Source organism: Platichthys flesus, chromosome 14 (assembly GCF_949316205.1).
Source record: "Platichthys flesus chromosome 14, fPlaFle2.1, whole genome shotgun sequence".
NCBI classification, from domain to species: domain Eukaryota; kingdom Metazoa; phylum Chordata; class Actinopteri; order Pleuronectiformes; family Pleuronectidae; genus Platichthys; species Platichthys flesus.
In genome coordinates, this window is record NC_084958.1 from 16243089 (window position 1) to 16259906 (window position 16818).

A 16818-nucleotide genomic window follows, 5' to 3' on the forward strand; every position below is an offset into this window, starting at 1 on the left:
TTAAGATAAATTCTCCACCATCTAAATGTGTCTGATGGCGTTCAACATCAGGTTTTGTCTGTTCTGAACAAAGCCTTTCATGACGACAGCAGACAAACCATCCGTCCAATTATCAGATACATATACTGCTTATCCTTTAAGGGTTGTGGGTGGAGCTAGAGATGACATTGGGCAAACGGCAGGGTACGTGGACAGGTCGCCAGAGGCCGGGCCACAAACAACCATTCACACCTAGAGTCAATTTAGAATCTCCAATATCCAATACAATATCAAGAGAAAACCCAGAGAGAGAAGAACATGTAAACTCAGCACAGAGAGATCAATCTGAGATTCAAACCGGGAACCGTCTTGCTATGAGTCGACAGAGGCATTTCTGATCAGACTATCAACGACCCAGTCACTCACTCATTTACTTCCATCACATCAAAATAACAGGTGTTTATCTACAGATGTGAAGTTATTCAGTACCTGCCCTGTCTATCCAGGCTCGGTAGCCGTTCAGTTCCCTCTCCACCTGCTGCTGGCGCCGCAGCTTCATGAAGGCCCGCCGGTTCTCCACCCTCTCCCTCTCCTTGGCAAACTCTCTGAAGACAGGAGCATGAAAACGGCTCTCATTATCCATAATACAAACAGAAGCTTCAGTGTCCCACAGAGACAGAGTCTCACTCACCCAGACAAGACTCCCAACACCAGGTTCAGCACAAAGAAGGAGCCGATGATGATGAGAGGGATGAAGTACATCCAGTTCCACGTGAGACCCAAGGCATCGTTGGTCTGAAAGCCAAAACATTCATTAATTCACGACAGCGGCCAGCGTGTCGTTTGTCGACCGGATCCCTGAGCTCACATTGTAGAGGACGGCCGTCCATCCCTCCATGGTGATACACTGGAAGACGGTGAGCACAGCGAACAGGATGTTGTCGAACTGCGTGATGCCGTCGTTGGGCCCGATCCAGGTGTCGTTGCAGTCGTACAGCTCCGGACACTTCCTCACTCCACACGCAAACGCCAACTCCGACGAGTCAACGGTTTCATTTTCTGCCAAAAAGAAGCACAGAGTAACTGTTACACTGTGTTGATTAGTTATATCGTCAAGGTGCTTTCTTTTTTGCAACTAAATGAGTCTCATCATTTCATTGTATGTTCTATGAATGTGACAAATAGAGAAATGAAGTTTATCCGTGACATTTTTAAATCTAAGTTGTATAGGTAAACCAATTGTAGGTAAACAAATTGTGGGCCAATGTGAGTTATTTATATTCATATTGGTAACTCTAGCTTTTCTATGAGTACAACGTTTTAATTGTATATTTATAGGGGATTTATGGGGGATATGCTTTGTTTTATTTTCTGTTGTGAATTCATTCAGGTTTGATATTTCAATCCATCGCCCAGTTGTGCTGGGCGATGGATTGAAATAGTAACTGCTATGGTGTGGCATGTGATTACAGACTAGTTGTTGACTAATTAAGCAGCAGCTAAATCAGCCGACAACTAGTCTAATAACACGCCTGAGCTTGTTGCTGCTGCTGCTGCTGCTGCTGTGATCTAGGAGAGCTTCAGTTTCTCAAACACAAGTTTTCACTCCCTCTGTTTCACAAAAGAAAAGCATAAACCTAACATTTGGACTGGCAAATAGTACATCTTCTAAAAAGCAAAGCAAGAGTATATTTTTCTATCTGGATCAGTATTGAGACAAAAGCAGGTGCATCTGAGGACAAGACGGGCCCCCGAATGGTGAGGTGGTAAATTAACATGAGGATGGATGGATAGTTAATTAGCATCCCTTTCAGCGTAGGCGTTAATGTCCACCCCCCCTTTTTTTTGAACCAGTTATTAACCAGAACAATGACACGGACTCAGAAATGCAAGGACCGACACAGTGATATTCATAAGCTGTTAGGGAAGGTTTTACAGATGTAATTTTCTCTTGAGCCAACCGAATTACTTTAACACTCTTTTAACGGTAAAGTAAAACAGAATAAAAAAGCGATCGTCGATCAACCGCTGCTGTTTGCATCTCAACAGGAAGAGTCTGCAGGTGGTGTGTGTGTGTGTGGATCGTACCCAGGATGTAGACCGATGGCAGGCAGGTTTGGTGGAGCTTCCCGCTGTAGAACTCCAGGCCGATGATAGCAAACATGAGGATGGCGAAGAACAACAAGAGGCCGATCTGGAGCAGCGGGATCATGGCCTTCATGATGGACTTCAGCACGATCTGCAGGCCTGAGGGGTTTCACAGACTTTTTAACACAAGCATAAAGCATCATAGACAAACTCCACTTAAATAGGGCCTAAAGATAGGTGGCACAAAAGGACAAGTAGAGACCATCATCATGTTCAGTCACTCTTGTTCATCCTGAAGGGTTGCTCTATTTAAACATGACCGACTCATCTGAATTAACAGCATTTGTGATGGGGAAAACCTCCAAGCATCAGGAGAACTATGTGCATTGATATATCAGTTTGTTTGACCTTGACAGGGCAGTATTTAAGAGAAGCAGCGTCAGTAAGTGGTAACTCACTGGGGATCCCGGAGACGAGCTTGAGAGGCCTCAGCACTCGCACGGCCCTCAGGGTTCGGAGGTCAACTGGGATGTTCATGTGGGCACCGGCAGTGGCCAAGATGCTGGAGAAGAACAAACACAAACAGAATACATACATATGTATAGAATAATTGATTAAAAGTATAATTTAACTAGATGCCCCTCATTCCTCCTTTAGATGTGGATGAACGGGATTCTCGTTAAATGGCGATTTAATTCTCTGATTTGATTTGTGGTCTTTATACTTCAGTGTTGTCATCAGTTTATAATTGGTTTGTTAGGGGAGACAGATTATTTTACTTATTATGGCCTGAAAAGAAGATAAAGTAAGACGGTTCAGATAGAGAAAACACAACTGGGACATATAAAAGCCGTTAATCACTTAATCTGGAGCGAAGCCTCTCTATCCTTTCTGCAGTTCCATGTTTTTGTCCACATTGTGTTTCAAATTTGATTACAAAATAATTAAAGCGCAACAGATGGAAGTAACTCGAGGTCATTTTTGGAGAAGTTATTCATTTTTAAGGAAAGAGGCAGAATAATAAAGGGTTAATGGTTGATCGTGCCGCTAGTGAGTAATGCAACATATTTATTCAATGCACCAGACGTGTGCGGCGAAAGACAAAGAATGCACACCACACCATTCACCTGGCAGGCATCTCTACTCACATCTGCCCACGCACACGTTCACGTTCCCCCCACCTACACACAAACACTGGGAAGCAGCAACAGGGGCAACCAACAGGCCACCTCTCTTACCAGCGTTCACCAGAAACACCATGTTTGAAGCTTTTTCTTGCCGCAGTGGCTCAACCAGGGTTCGTGTTGTTTTCCTCTGAGATAAGATAATGTTGATAATTTTCAAGTGCTGCCTTTGTCTCGACATGACGGGCAACATTTTCATCTCAATTCATTATAAGCCGAGACAATTTGGTGTCCCTGATCACTAACGCTTGCATTGACAAGAGCGTAAATATCCATTGCTAATTTCCTGTGTAATATTTTAACTGAGCTGTGGACATGATCCTAGAAATCATGATTATTGTTCCACAATTGTCCATCTCTCTCTCTCTGACATACACACACACACACAGATACAAATATACAAACCCCCAAATCTTTGGAAGGTGTTGGGAAGTGTGGGGGAGGGTATAAGTGTGCTTGTGTGTGTGTGTGTGTGTGTGTGTGTGTGTGTGTGTTTGTGTGTGTGTGTGTTTGTGTGTGTGTGTGTGTGTGTGTGTGTGTGTGTGTGTGTGTGTGAGCAGGGGGTAGAAAGCACATGGCAGCAACTCAAGTGTAAGCCCACGCAGAATCTCTCCTGAAAGCAGTGGGAGGGAGCGAGGCCGAGTGAGTGAGTGAGTGAGTGAGTGAGTGAATGAGCGAGGCCGTGTTCACGCTGATGCGGAGAAAACCTGAAAACGCTCCTCAAAGCGATGAGAGCTCATTGTCCACCGCTCAGAAGCTGCTCCAAAAGTTGACCATCAAAACTGAACGCTGCAATGCGTTCAGGATGACAGAGCGAGCATCTTTCCACCGCCAGTACAGTGGAGCATAGACTGAAAACAAAGGCACAATTCCACTTCCTCCCAATGTTCAAAAATGAAACAAACATATCCTGGATACAGATGATGTCATCCTGCCCTTGTGACGTAATCTGAAGCCAGAGTATGCACAGTAGTGATTGCAGCCCGTGGAGCCACAGTATCAAGGTCCTGAACGCGCTCAACCAATTGCGAGTCAGTCTTCTTGGAAAAAAATTGGGTTTTAACGTTTATCACTGAGATAAAAAATACATAAAATAACAGAGACCATCGTTGTCAAATGTGTATTTGGTGCGACTTTCTTTTAGTTTGTGCCATGTCCCAACTGCTAACACGCAGGAGGGGGCCAGGGTTAATGACTATCAAGATGTTTTGGCTTCACTTTTCTGGAGCTGTCATTTCATCCATCTATATTTCATCCATGTAGTTGATCCAAAAACTAGATAATGTTACATTAAGTGTTTCATGATTTTTCAGTGGATTCATATCAGTGTTGGATTTACACCTCAGTCTGGATTTGTTCCTGTGCTTTGATACTGTGCATGTGTCAAGAGTGTTTGTTTCTACACACAAACAGCAGCACAGTCAGTGGTGGAGGAATATTAAATTAAAGTAAAGTGAATTAATGAACACAAGAAACAACAAAACACAGATAAGCTGTTTGTTTTTGTATCTTTTCTCTTATTTAGTGGCCCTAAGGAGGATATCGACTGAGTGAGTGAGTGAGTGAGACCCACAGATCGAGCTCCTGTGGAAAACAGCCTTGAAACTACACAGGGAACAAAGCGAACAACAGCAAAGCTCCTTCAAGGCTGCGCTTTGAGCACAATTCAGCAGAGGCTCCCTCAAAATTAAAGCAAACATAGTGTCTGACTGTGGTCGCCTATGAATCATCACACAATGACACACAATGAGGTAATTTTCCTTTTTTAATTTAGAAAATGGTTTTCTGCAGATTTTCATTTATATTTTACAGTTCACATGCTGTTCACTAATTAGCACCTTTCGTCACTAATGTTCCCCAGAACCAGGGCAGTAAAAAGGCAAAACCACGTAATGAAAAAACAGCTAAATGAATCACCTTATTTAATGAATTCTTATAAAAAAAATGACTGATAAAGCTGTTTCAGCATAAAGCCTTGGTCTGAAGTCAGCAGTGAGATGTTTTTAAATCAGTTATTAAAAATATTTATATTTACAGATATACATCTGTACAACCTAGTGAAGCATAACCAATGGTCCTGCTGATCCAACATCCCAAAACTGTAAGGTCAAGTTAGGAATTAGCAAACATTACAAGAAGGGTTTAAAGTTGAATAATGAGCCATAAAATACACATGGAGTTTCACAGGGTTCAATACTTGGTCCTGTTTTATTTAAACCTGCAGTGCAGAACTTTGTAAACAGTTAGGACCTGAGTTGGATTGGATAGGACATTTGTTCTAGAAACTAACTCACACAAAGTCTGATTGTCCTGATGGTTATTGCTGACATGTACAAAATAAGCTACAGCTATCTTCCAATAGGTTATGTAATGGAGTGTGTCCAGATTACCCACTAAAACTCGAGCTGCAGCCACCAGCCAAAGACAAAGATGGACAGAGCCTAACTCAGTTACCTACTTGCATCGTATTTCAGTGTGTTAACAGAATATGATAAAGAATATTTATCAGTAGATGAACGATAAGGCCCAAATCCTGTTGACCTATAAACCCAAGACCTATTTGATCCAGTAGTGACCAGAAACAAGTCTCTTCTAGTTATTACTGTATGCAAAACACAGTTCAAAGTCTACCCCTACATTGTTCCTCTTTAAAACAAAAGCAGATTAAAAGTCCAATAAGTTATTTTGTTTTGATGTCTTCATTTTAAATCGAGATTGCCTCAAAATATGTATAACAGTTCTCATTTAGTTTTATTCAGTCTTTTGAGTTTTACTTCGGTTGCTTTTAAAGTGGAAATCATTCTTTATATCTAGAGTTGTGACTGAAAGTCCATTTTACAATAAATAACTCATAAGTACAGATAGAAAAATGTCATATCGTACAAAAACTGTTATCAGAGACAATTAAACTTATGGAATAGCTGCACACGCGTCACTCTTCTGACACAACTCTGTAACAACCCAGCCACGAGGTGGTGTTCACAGTGAGAGGCTAATCTCTTCCTCGTTGGCTTTTTAAGCGAAGCACTGTTGTTCAGTTTTGGACCAAACTAGCTCTGGAGAGCATGAATTCATTACATGCACAGAATGCAGCCTCTCCCACACACCTCCACCTACACTGAGAACACGGCCCAAAACTACAGTAATCAGCAGCATCACATTGCCCACAATTCAGCACGGCACTGCACATGGTAATAAGCAGCTGAATCAACATAATGCATCAACAAATTAACGGCTGAATTAAATTGGGAAAAACATAAATGATGTGTCGAATGCAAACATCAATAGCTGGGACTAAATGGAAAAGGCGTTTACTCATTATTAGTCATAGCATAAATGACTGGGTGTATGTTTTCCCAACGAAAACCCACCCGGGGCCGAGGGCTATTGTTTATTCAGCTTAATTATACAAGCTGACACAACTCCTGCTGTCCTTAAAAACACCAGCAACAATAAACATGATGTTGACGAGACACTGGAAGTTTTAGAGTTATTTCCTCATTAGATTTTGGTAGTTGAAATTCTTTTTTGTAATATGACACAAGGGTTTGGGTTTACAGATGGACTGTGGTGGATGAGACTAAAACATTAGCAGAAGTCAAGAAGTTACTCTTGAACATAAAGTTGGATTTAACCTGCAAATGCCCAAGGCCCCAAACTTCCAGGATCAATTTGCTGCAGCTTATAGTTTGTAAAGTTTCTAATTTTTTATGCATTAAACTTAAGAAATGTTGTGCTGTGTGTAAATCACTGGATAGGAAACATCGCTTAAAAGGGTCCATATCTTCCGGAAATGATAATCATATGGTACAATAGATTAATTAAATGCTAATGCATTTTTAGTTGTGACACATTAGGAGACATTTGTATATGCATTTGAATGAGTGGGGATATTAACTGAAGTGTAAGTTCAGATGTGTCGACTGCATCTCAAAAACAGTTACTCTCCTCTACACACATCACACTGTCTGTTAGCAAGGCAGCAGTACACCTGGGCATTGACCTACTGATATGTGAATACACACTTGGGTGTGAGTGAGTTTGATCTTGTGAGTGTAATTTTCGATCTCAAATCTCAGCTGTGTGTCAAAATCTTGTGTTAACACCCTAATCATTTTTGTTACAATTTTGCTCACATGGTATATCACAATATAAACAAGTGTAGTTGGATGATGTGTTTTTTTTTTGTTCTGTGTTAACTAAACAAACTGACTACTATGTTGAAATGAAATTGCAATTAATCAACGACTGGATCCTGAATTTTGAACTTAAAATCTTCTTAATTGAATTATGACAAACACATTATACACTCTGGTTGGTCCTGTGCAGTAGTAATCAAGCTGAGGAGCACTGGTAGTCTTTTGGTAAATAATAGAGTTGCTGTGTTCTGCTCTGTGCTCTATGTACTTGAAGGGAAGGAGTGCATTAGGGTAAATACAGTATGTGTACAGAAGACGGGGGATGGAGTGGAATGGTGAACGAGGGTCCATCTTGTTTTTTAGCCCCTTGGCAACCCGACCTCTATCCGGCCATGTGTGCACATTTGATGCTGCAGATGCAAACTGCTTTGGCTTGTGAAGGCCGCCACAAAAGACTGAGACTGTTCTCACTCCTGTGTGTCTGTCTTTGTGCCAGATGGCTAATGATTCACTCCCAACTCCCACCCAGTTGTATTATTCATTCTATCTAAAGAGCAACCATTTGAGCAAAATATCACACTTTGCAAGAGGGACAGCAGCCGGGGGGCAACACAGGGAAAGCTGATATCCGTCAAACCAAGTGATGGGAAACCAGCACACACACACACACACACACCCACACACACACACACACAAACACACGCACACCTAGAGGTATGTGTGCAGCTACAGCTGGGATCAGAATCACTTAGGTCTGATGAGGGAGTTATCAGAACACAAGTTGAGGGCATCAGGTTCTGTGGAAACGATTTGAACCTGCAGTCTTATAAATGGAGTAATGAGCACACACACACACACACACACACACACACACACACACACACACACACACACGTACACGCACGCACACAAACAAAGTCTTCTGGGAGACATCGTATTGCTAATCAAAGCATCAGATCCACCTGAGCTAATCTGCTTGCCGCAGGATATAATTGACCATTTTAGGAATCCCAGTGATTGATATTGGTGTGTGGATGAGTTGTTCTTGACTTTTTTGCTACACACTCTTTCACTCAGATTAAGGATTTTAATTGAGCTCAGTGTCCCAGCAGATTCACTGGTGGCAATTCATTAATATGAAATGGAATGAATGCCGCCAGCGCTGGCCCAGTGGCCTCGATTTGATTCCCAACCGGCCTCTATATGACACATGTGTGTTTTCTTTTAAGTCTGACTTACTTGTACTGTGCCACCAGAGTGAGCGAGTAGATTGTGTGCGTGCGTGTGTGTGTGTGTTTGTATGTATGTGTGTGTGTTTGACAGAGTGAGAGAGGACAGGAAAGCAGCACATGTGCGACTAGAAAATGTGTCAGATAGGAGGCAGGAATCCAGGTCGTCAGTTACAGATTCCAGCTGTGACTGGAATTGGACAAGACGATCTGTGGCCTGCACAGTGACGACTTGGTGCAGTTAACACACTTTGTGCAGTTCACACAGTGAGTGACACGATCCGTTGGATCAGAAGGACTGAACTTGAATATCCGAGTTCACAGAAGCAGCAGAAATAGCCACATTTTGAGTTAAACTGCTTTCTTTTCAACAAGCTTTTATACTAAATCTGGAAAAATTAGGGTCCATGAGATTGGTCCATATTATAGGTCACCAGCCATTACCTCTCTGGACTCTATATACCACGATAACGGCCCCTTTACACTGTTATAACAACACTAACATCTGGCTTTTGTGTGCATTGGGATTGGATACAATCAGTATCGCTCCCCAGTGAAATTAGTTTGCAGTAGACATGAGTTTTTAACTGCTCTGGCAATGACAGTCAGCGATGGAAACACCATCATTTCCTCCCAGTCTTCCTTATGTTTGCAGTCCAAAAATTCATGCTGCACCTTTTCTGATCTGCATTGAACTTCCGGGCGTTGGCGCGTAAATAGCCCTAAACGTCTGTCTACTATATTTCATAGGTATAGTGTAAGAGGCAACACTGGCAAGACAGTGAGTCGAGAGAGCTTCTCAGATTCTGAGATTCTTTCAAACAGAAAGGCAAACTCCCCTAAAGGCAATGGGGAAGGGGTCACTCTGCTTTTTGGGGGGTTTAGCTCTGTTTAGCTCATACCTGCAAATTTTCTGAGACTAAAAGTGATGAAATATAGAAATACGATATGAAAATAGAAAAATAGATATGAATAATGTTGATATGAATACATGTTTAACCCTTCAAACCCTTCTTCCACACGGTGAGGGAGCTTAAATCAGATTTCACTGACAACTCTAAAAACCTCAAAACTGTCATCACACTTCGTCCCATTCCTGATTATGAGCCCCAAATTTCTGTTTGCAGACCTCGGCCCTAACTGGTCTGTAAATGCTTATGTCCCTTTTATGTAACAGGCAGAGACATCGAGACGGAGAGAAATAAGAGATGCAGAGAAAAAGGATACAGATAGAGAGAAGGATGTGGGTGTCAGGTTGAAATGAGATGTCAACATGCCGACAGCAATCCTCCCGCAATCCTGACTACTGTACACTTAGCCATAAACAGCTCACCACTGGTAACAAGGCTTAACTCCTGCACAATTATTTCAATAAATCCAGTCTTACAGGGAACAAATGAAGTCGCTCATTACGTTTGTTCATTGTTTTACCTTCTCCTTCCTCCCCTTGTTTCATCCCTTCTTTTCTCCTCTCTCTCTCTCTCTCTCTCTCTCGCTCTCACTCGCTCTCTCTCTCTCTAGCTCTCTCTCTTTGCATAACATCTCCAGCGCTGCATTCACATTTAATTCACAGAGGTCCTGGGGGCGAACTGAAGCAGGTTTTAGACACAAGTGCCAATCCACTTATCCGCCCACCTATTGCTGACTGCAAAGCCTGACTGCGCCATGGAAACACACATTTCCCCTGCATTTATGTTTTGTATTCCTGTGGATGGATGTGGCGTGTGAATGTAAATGCTTGTAAAGGACAAATCACAACGAGGTTAAGACCGGCCGATAGGGTCAACCATTGCTAACCATCGAGCTGCAACGTCATCAGGAACAACATATCGGGATTGGAATCCGGTAAACCGCAGTACGTGCATGGAAAAAATATGGATAAGCGTCGACACCAGCGGAGTCGCACGCATGAGTGCGCCAACATAACTCGACAATCAGCGTCTGAAATGAATCATTTGGTTCACTAGTTGCCGCGTGGTAAACTGAAAATGAATGCTGTCAAAACTAATTGCTGAACCAGTTGCTGAGCAATAATTTAAAACTTTTTTCCCCCCCACTCTCTCATACAAGCAGTGGAGTTTTTAATTCATCATGGAGTTCAACGAATTTCAGAATTAAAAGAGAGGAGGCCCACACACACACACACTTTGTTATATTTGGATTTGATTACTATTTTGCTAAACTTCAATTACAACTTTATATTTCTGATGTGAGTTCGTAATGATCAGGCTCACAATGTCTGTTATTTCTCTGGTCAACAAATGAACAATGATTTGTTGTCTATAAAATCTATTAATCGATTCATCTTTTTTTGGACTCTGGCCTGAGCTCTCACTTCTTGTCATGGCTCTGAGATAAAGAGTTTTCGGATTTGGGTTTACTCCTTTTCTTCATGAGTTCTGCGTTTCCTGGTTTTATTTTGAAGTCCGGCTGTCCTTGATATGTTTACTTCCTGCCTGCCTTCTTGCGTTCCCCTCCAGTTTTGATTGTTGCCTGGATTTGTTTCACCTGTTTGTCCTGTGCCCCCTGTATCTAGTTTGTCATTAGTTCAGTTTGTATTTAAGTCAGGTCCTCACTTCTGTCTTTGTCGAGTCGTCTGTTTAGTTCTGGTCAGTTTGGTCTCTGCCTTATTTTTGTGTTTTTTAACAAATTCAGGACATTTTGAATAGGACCTGCCGCACTTAAGCATTTGGGATCACATGCTTTATAATTGTGACATCCTGTCAGTCAAAGTAAAGACTTTTTAGAATCTGTCCTCAGTTGTAATTTTCTCCTTGGCAGTTTCTGGTTGTGACCGTTTTTTAATTAGTCCCCTAAAAATTCAGCATTTAGACTTATAAGCATCTTTTATTAATATATATATATATATATATATATATAAATATAACCACTTTAAAGATTAAAGGACTTGTCACTCACCCACTGAGCACGACTATGAAGTCCATGACGTTCCAGCCGTTCCTCAGGTAGGAACCTTTATGGAAAACAAACCCGAGGGCCACCAGCTTGATCCCCGCCTCGAAGCAGAAGATCCCAATAAAGTACGGCTCTGTCTTCTCCTGTGGGAATAATGGAGCAGGATAGAAAGTAGGACTAATAAAGCAACAGGTTAGATGCTGTCGGGATGAGAAGCTTAACTGATGTAAAAACTAATATACTTATAGCCATGAACCATAGGGCCATAATCTTACAACATTCAGACAATACCATGATAGTTTATATCTGAGGAATACTGTGATGGGAGAAGTACATAAATCCACCAAAACACCAAGTGAAACATAAGTGAAATACAAGTAGAAGTCCTCCATTCAAAATATTTTTGCGAAGATTTTCTGCCCTTTACTGTACGTTTTCTATTTCTGCATTTAATGGCACAAAAACCTGTTTGTATGTTGAGGTTATGATAAAAAACAGATCTTGTTCTCACCAGTCTTTTTGCCATGGGGGTTTTATCCTCTCCTGGGAGGTGCTGCTCCAAGGCCAGGACGACACAGTTGGCAGTGATGGTGGCCAGGATCATGTACTCGAATGGTGTAAAGGCGGCAGAGTTAAGGAGAGTGATTTTTTGCAAAACACAAGAGGCACAAAAGAACAAACAAAACACCTAAAGATATGAAACAGCTCAAAAGGCCAGTGTTACAGGGATGAGGCAACATACATACAGTTCATCTTTACAGGAATAACCCTAACCCTAACCCTAACCCTATGGGACATAATATAATACAAGCTTTACATGTTCAATACACTGATGACTATAACTGTTATTTACTTTTTTTAAATTGCATAAATATATAAGTATGTGTGCATTTGTGTCTGTATGTGTGTGTGTGTGTGTTTGTGCATGCTTCAGTGTATTTTAGGAAAAAAACGGATGCATGAATGATGACATGACAAATGAATTATAGCACGGCTCATATTCTCTGGCACTGGAAGCAATCTGTAAGAGAAATTGCAGTATCCATGGCAACCAGCTTTTTAAAAGTGCTTTTCATGAAAAGAGAGAGAGAGAGAGAGAACAGGTTAGAGAGGGAAAGAGGGAGAGACAGAGTGTACTGAGCAAGAGAAGTCACCTTGGTCGGCCTGGTCTTACAACACAAACTACATTAAACTGTTCTCAGAGCTCCTTCCACTGTCCACAGGCAGCACAGTATGTGGTCTGCGTCCATGTCCTCGTTCTTGTATGAATAACGTCCATGTAGTATCCCCTTAAATCAAACTGCAACCAATTTCACACACTCGTAGATATCAGTTCTGCAATTGTGACAGATTTTTCATCAAGATCCATTAACTATAACAAATAAACTAACATACAAACAAACCAACATACCAACAAACAAACAAACAGACTGGGGTGAGTGGAATAATAATTTAGTATTAATTAATTAATCATTAGAGTGAGACGTTATTTCTTCATGTTCAAAACATAAGTGTCTGAATGTTTTCTGTGGGTGAAAACCGTTTCAAAATATTTCTGGAAACTTATTAAAGCTAAACTTATCAAACACTTTACATTATTTACCTTCAAAGAAACATCTGTGTGTGTGTGTGTGTGTGTGTGTGTGCATGTGTGTGTGTACGTGCATTGGCACTTGACACTAGTGTGTGCTTGTGACTTTCAAGCCCTCGGAGTTCCCATGAGGCAGCTGCTCCCTGTTATTAATTTTCCTGGCTCGAGTGAAACGGGGTCACTGACTCACAGAGGAGAGCTCTGATGGTTCCTCTGGGACCGACACTGCCTCACACTGACAAGTCCACTCCTGCCATTGAAGGCAGTTGAAAAGAGAACGATGGAAAGTGGGAAATGAGAAATGTTCCACACTGTTACCTCTATTACATCCCATTACCATGCAAACGGATTATTATGCATTGTGTGTGTTTTTGACTGTTGTAGGACAAAACACACACACACTGCTGTTAACCATCTTTCACACAGTGCTGCTGTTTTATTCATTTTTCTAAACCTGCCACCACTCAGCTATTGACTTACATTTGTTTCAGAACAATATGATTGTTTCTATGGTTTTTACATATTGACTGAATGTGATATAACATAAGATACACGAGGCAACATGGCTACAACTGGAGATAACTTTCATTATTGATGGATCTGCCACTTTCTCAATCAAAGGTTTAAAAGAGTGAACAAATCTTCAATCACAAGTTCCTAATGCCAAAGGGGACGTTTTTTAAATATATTATTTTTTATAACCAACAATCTATATGACCCAAGAAAAGCAGCAAATAATGTTTTAAATTATTAAGCATTCTTTTTTGAAAAGTGGCTAAAATGGTTCTCAAAATATGATTTTTCGGTTTACGACTAATCAGTTTAATTTCCGTCTGTATGTGAAGTAGGCTGCTTGATAAAAACATATGTTTGAAGCTACCAGAACATTTAAATAGTTGCAAACTATAAGTTTTTTGTTAATTAATCAATTATTTCTCATTGTTTCTACTTTATTAGGCAAATTGTGTTAGTATAACTCACAGGGAATCTGGTACAGAGACGGAGAGAATAGACAACGGCTAAAGTTGTGAAAGTTGTTCATTGATTTGTGCAGCAACACACAGTCAAAGACTATTGCTGTGAATTCATATGAATCGTTTTTTAACTTGGTAGCCTCGGAGCCTGGACGCTCCGCAAATATCCGGGTCTCACCCGGTCGATACTCTGACATGTGTTGCTTTTACAGCCCACGATCCGCCGCAGCACTACTGCCCAGCTCTCTCCCACATGCCTCTGCCTCGATGATACCGGCAGTCTCATTTCTGCGCTGCCAGTGGCCAGCTAGTCTTGACCACTGCAGCCCCCACTCCCACACACCCCGCAGAGCCTGTGGTTAGGTAACATTGGGAGACTGGCATGCTGCACTGGAGGGGGTGTAAGACAGGAGGAGCAGTGGGTAGATATGGCAACCGAGGGATGTTATTGAGCTGGTATTTGCTATGAAAACATTGAAACATGCACACAGTTTGTCTGCAAGTCCACAAATGAATATTTGGGTAAATGAGTACCACTGCTGGATTTGGATGAAATAAGAGATTGTGATTGAACTCTATATTGATTTGCTTTGAAAATTCACCTCCCTGATCAACGTTGTCGGCTCAGTGCAAGTTCACTATAGAAAGAAAAGTGTTGGTCGATGCTGCAGCAGGAAGCAGAGGAGAGCTGCCTGCTGGATTTGAACTGACACCTACTCATGGCCGGGTTCATATTCCAATGAGCACTAAGGCAGAGGAGATGTGCCTACATGCCACCCCCACAGCGAGCAGCTCTGCTTCTAATGATCACCACATGCTAACTCTCTGTCTGCTGCCAGCATCGGAGCACATGGAGCCCGCCGATGAATAAAACCAGGGCAAGTTAAAGAAGAGATTTAAATCAACCATGTGGAGTAAGATATTGAGGAAGATGTTGATTTAATCAATGACTAGAAATCATGGTTATGCAAATAGGTGATGTGAACAGAAAAGACCCTGAAAAACAAATAACAACTGGTCACATGCTGCCTGTCACTGTCCATGGTGCTGAACTGACAAACACACACACACACACACACACACACACACACACACACACACACACGTAACTTACGACCATGAAGCGCACACACATAACTCGTGTTTTTCATGGAAAGGATATGGCCACTCAATGATCCTCCTCGCGTATTTCCTGATGAAGTTGTTCTCTGCGAAGATGAAGAGCGACCTGTTGACGGTGAGGCAGTTCTGCCGGTGGGGGACGGGGTTGTACATAGCCATGGTCCGGGCCCGCTGCGCCTTGGCTTGTTTCACGGAAGCCGACAGAACCGCCTCCGGGTCCTGTGGGTCCCCGCCTTGCTCCATGTCCCCGTCTCCGGAGTCCACCGTGGTGGCAGCGGACTCGTCTCCGAACCGAGCCATTCTGCAGAGAGACGAGGACGAGGAGACGCTCGGTTTTAGTCAGATTTCACCACAGGAAGACTTCTAATTAATGAGAACTGTTCTTGGATCGGTGCGTAAAATGGTCCACCTTCGATCCTCTCGCAGCTTTTCGAGCGCCAAGATTCCTCCCCAAAAAGTTGCCAATTCGTATAGCTCCACATCCACAACGGGAATCAAATCATTCAGCTGCAGGCTTATATTTCAGGAAGAAAACGACTGCAAACACTCAGCAGCATCTCTGTTATCCCATCGGTCTAACTGTGCGTTACAATCAACTCCGGATAACTTTTACGCACGCGTTCTATACTCAAAAAAAGAAAGAAAAGAAGATCCACCGAGTTCCTATCTCACAATTTTCTATCAACATCAAAGCTCGTTTGGATCTGATCTGACAAACCGGCAGCAGCGTCATCAATATCTACCGCGCGCTCAACAGGCGCAGAGATCCGAGGGAAGTGTTCGCCAACTTTACGCATCTTCTCGATCCGGTAAACTTGAAAAAAAAACAAGCCCCGTTTATCGCGTCAGAGCCTGATCCTTAAAAAAATGTAAACGCACAAACCTCTTCTCCGATCAGTGCGTGAATGTTGCACGAGACAATTGCGGGAATCTTACAATCTTATCATCACCTGCTGGGGGAGAGGAGAAATGATCACGCATAAGCGGCGGCAGACCCCCACTCCCTCCTCCCACTGTACAACATTTCACGATGGCGATTCGAAAATGCATCTGAATGAAAGCTGGTAGAGAGGAGGGACATGTGTTTTGTTACCATAGCAATTAGAGTTTGCTGGTGATGAACAAATACCTTTTCCCTTAAAAAAAAAAAAAAAGACAATATAGCCTATATACAGACGGCTGTGTGGGTATGTGATTCAAAGAGCAATTACATAAAGATGTTTGTGGGTGCTGTGGAATGATAAAGGGCGGTGGAAATCCATTTAACACTACATCAAAGAAGCAGGGATAGTGCACAGAACAGGCAACGAGTTTGAGACAAGGCAAGAAAATCTTCAGCTCCTTCTGAATGAGTTTGTCTGATTTCCTCCACAGTCAGTGTCATATTTTTACATTTCATATCAATCCAGACAGACTTGCACTATTAAAACATTTAAAACTAGGCCATTGTTCTAATATTGGAGTAAAAGTCAGGAGTAAAAATAGAGCATGAAATAGATCTGAGGGCTGCTCCCTTTTTGGGAGGGAGAGGAGAAGAAAGCAGGGTCTTTCTCTCACTCGGTGCCACAAGTGAGACCTCATTAGGCAACTGGGCTC

General features: G+C 42.1%; 2 protein-coding genes across 2 annotated transcripts in view; both read right to left on the reverse strand.

Annotated features, from left to right (window-relative positions):
- The window catches only part of LOC133968692 (voltage-dependent R-type calcium channel subunit alpha-1E-like), a 35397-nt gene extending 23250 nt beyond the window's left edge, over window positions 1–12147 (reverse strand). The window contains exons 1-7 of the mRNA XM_062404868.1: window positions 12047–12147; window positions 11539–11678; window positions 2526–2629; window positions 2068–2226; window positions 848–1038; window positions 671–774; window positions 469–584 (exon numbers count right to left, since the gene is read on the reverse strand). Of these exons, the coding sequence (XP_062260852.1) occupies window positions 469–584; window positions 671–774; window positions 848–1038; window positions 2068–2226; window positions 2526–2629; window positions 11539–11678; window positions 12047–12139 (907 nt within the window). The 5' untranslated portion in view covers window positions 12140–12147. The remainder of the gene's footprint in view (window positions 1–468; window positions 585–670; window positions 775–847; window positions 1039–2067; window positions 2227–2525; window positions 2630–11538; window positions 11679–12046) is intronic.
- Window positions 12148–15210: 3063 nt separating this feature from the next.
- LOC133968372 (voltage-dependent R-type calcium channel subunit alpha-1E-like) lies at window positions 15211–15876 on the reverse strand. Its single transcript, XM_062404366.1, has one exon. It carries the CDS (start codon window positions 15520–15522, stop codon window positions 15211–15213), a length of 312 nt encoding a protein of 103 aa, XP_062260350.1. The 5' UTR covers window positions 15523–15876.
- Window positions 15877–16818: the final 942 nt, after the last annotated feature.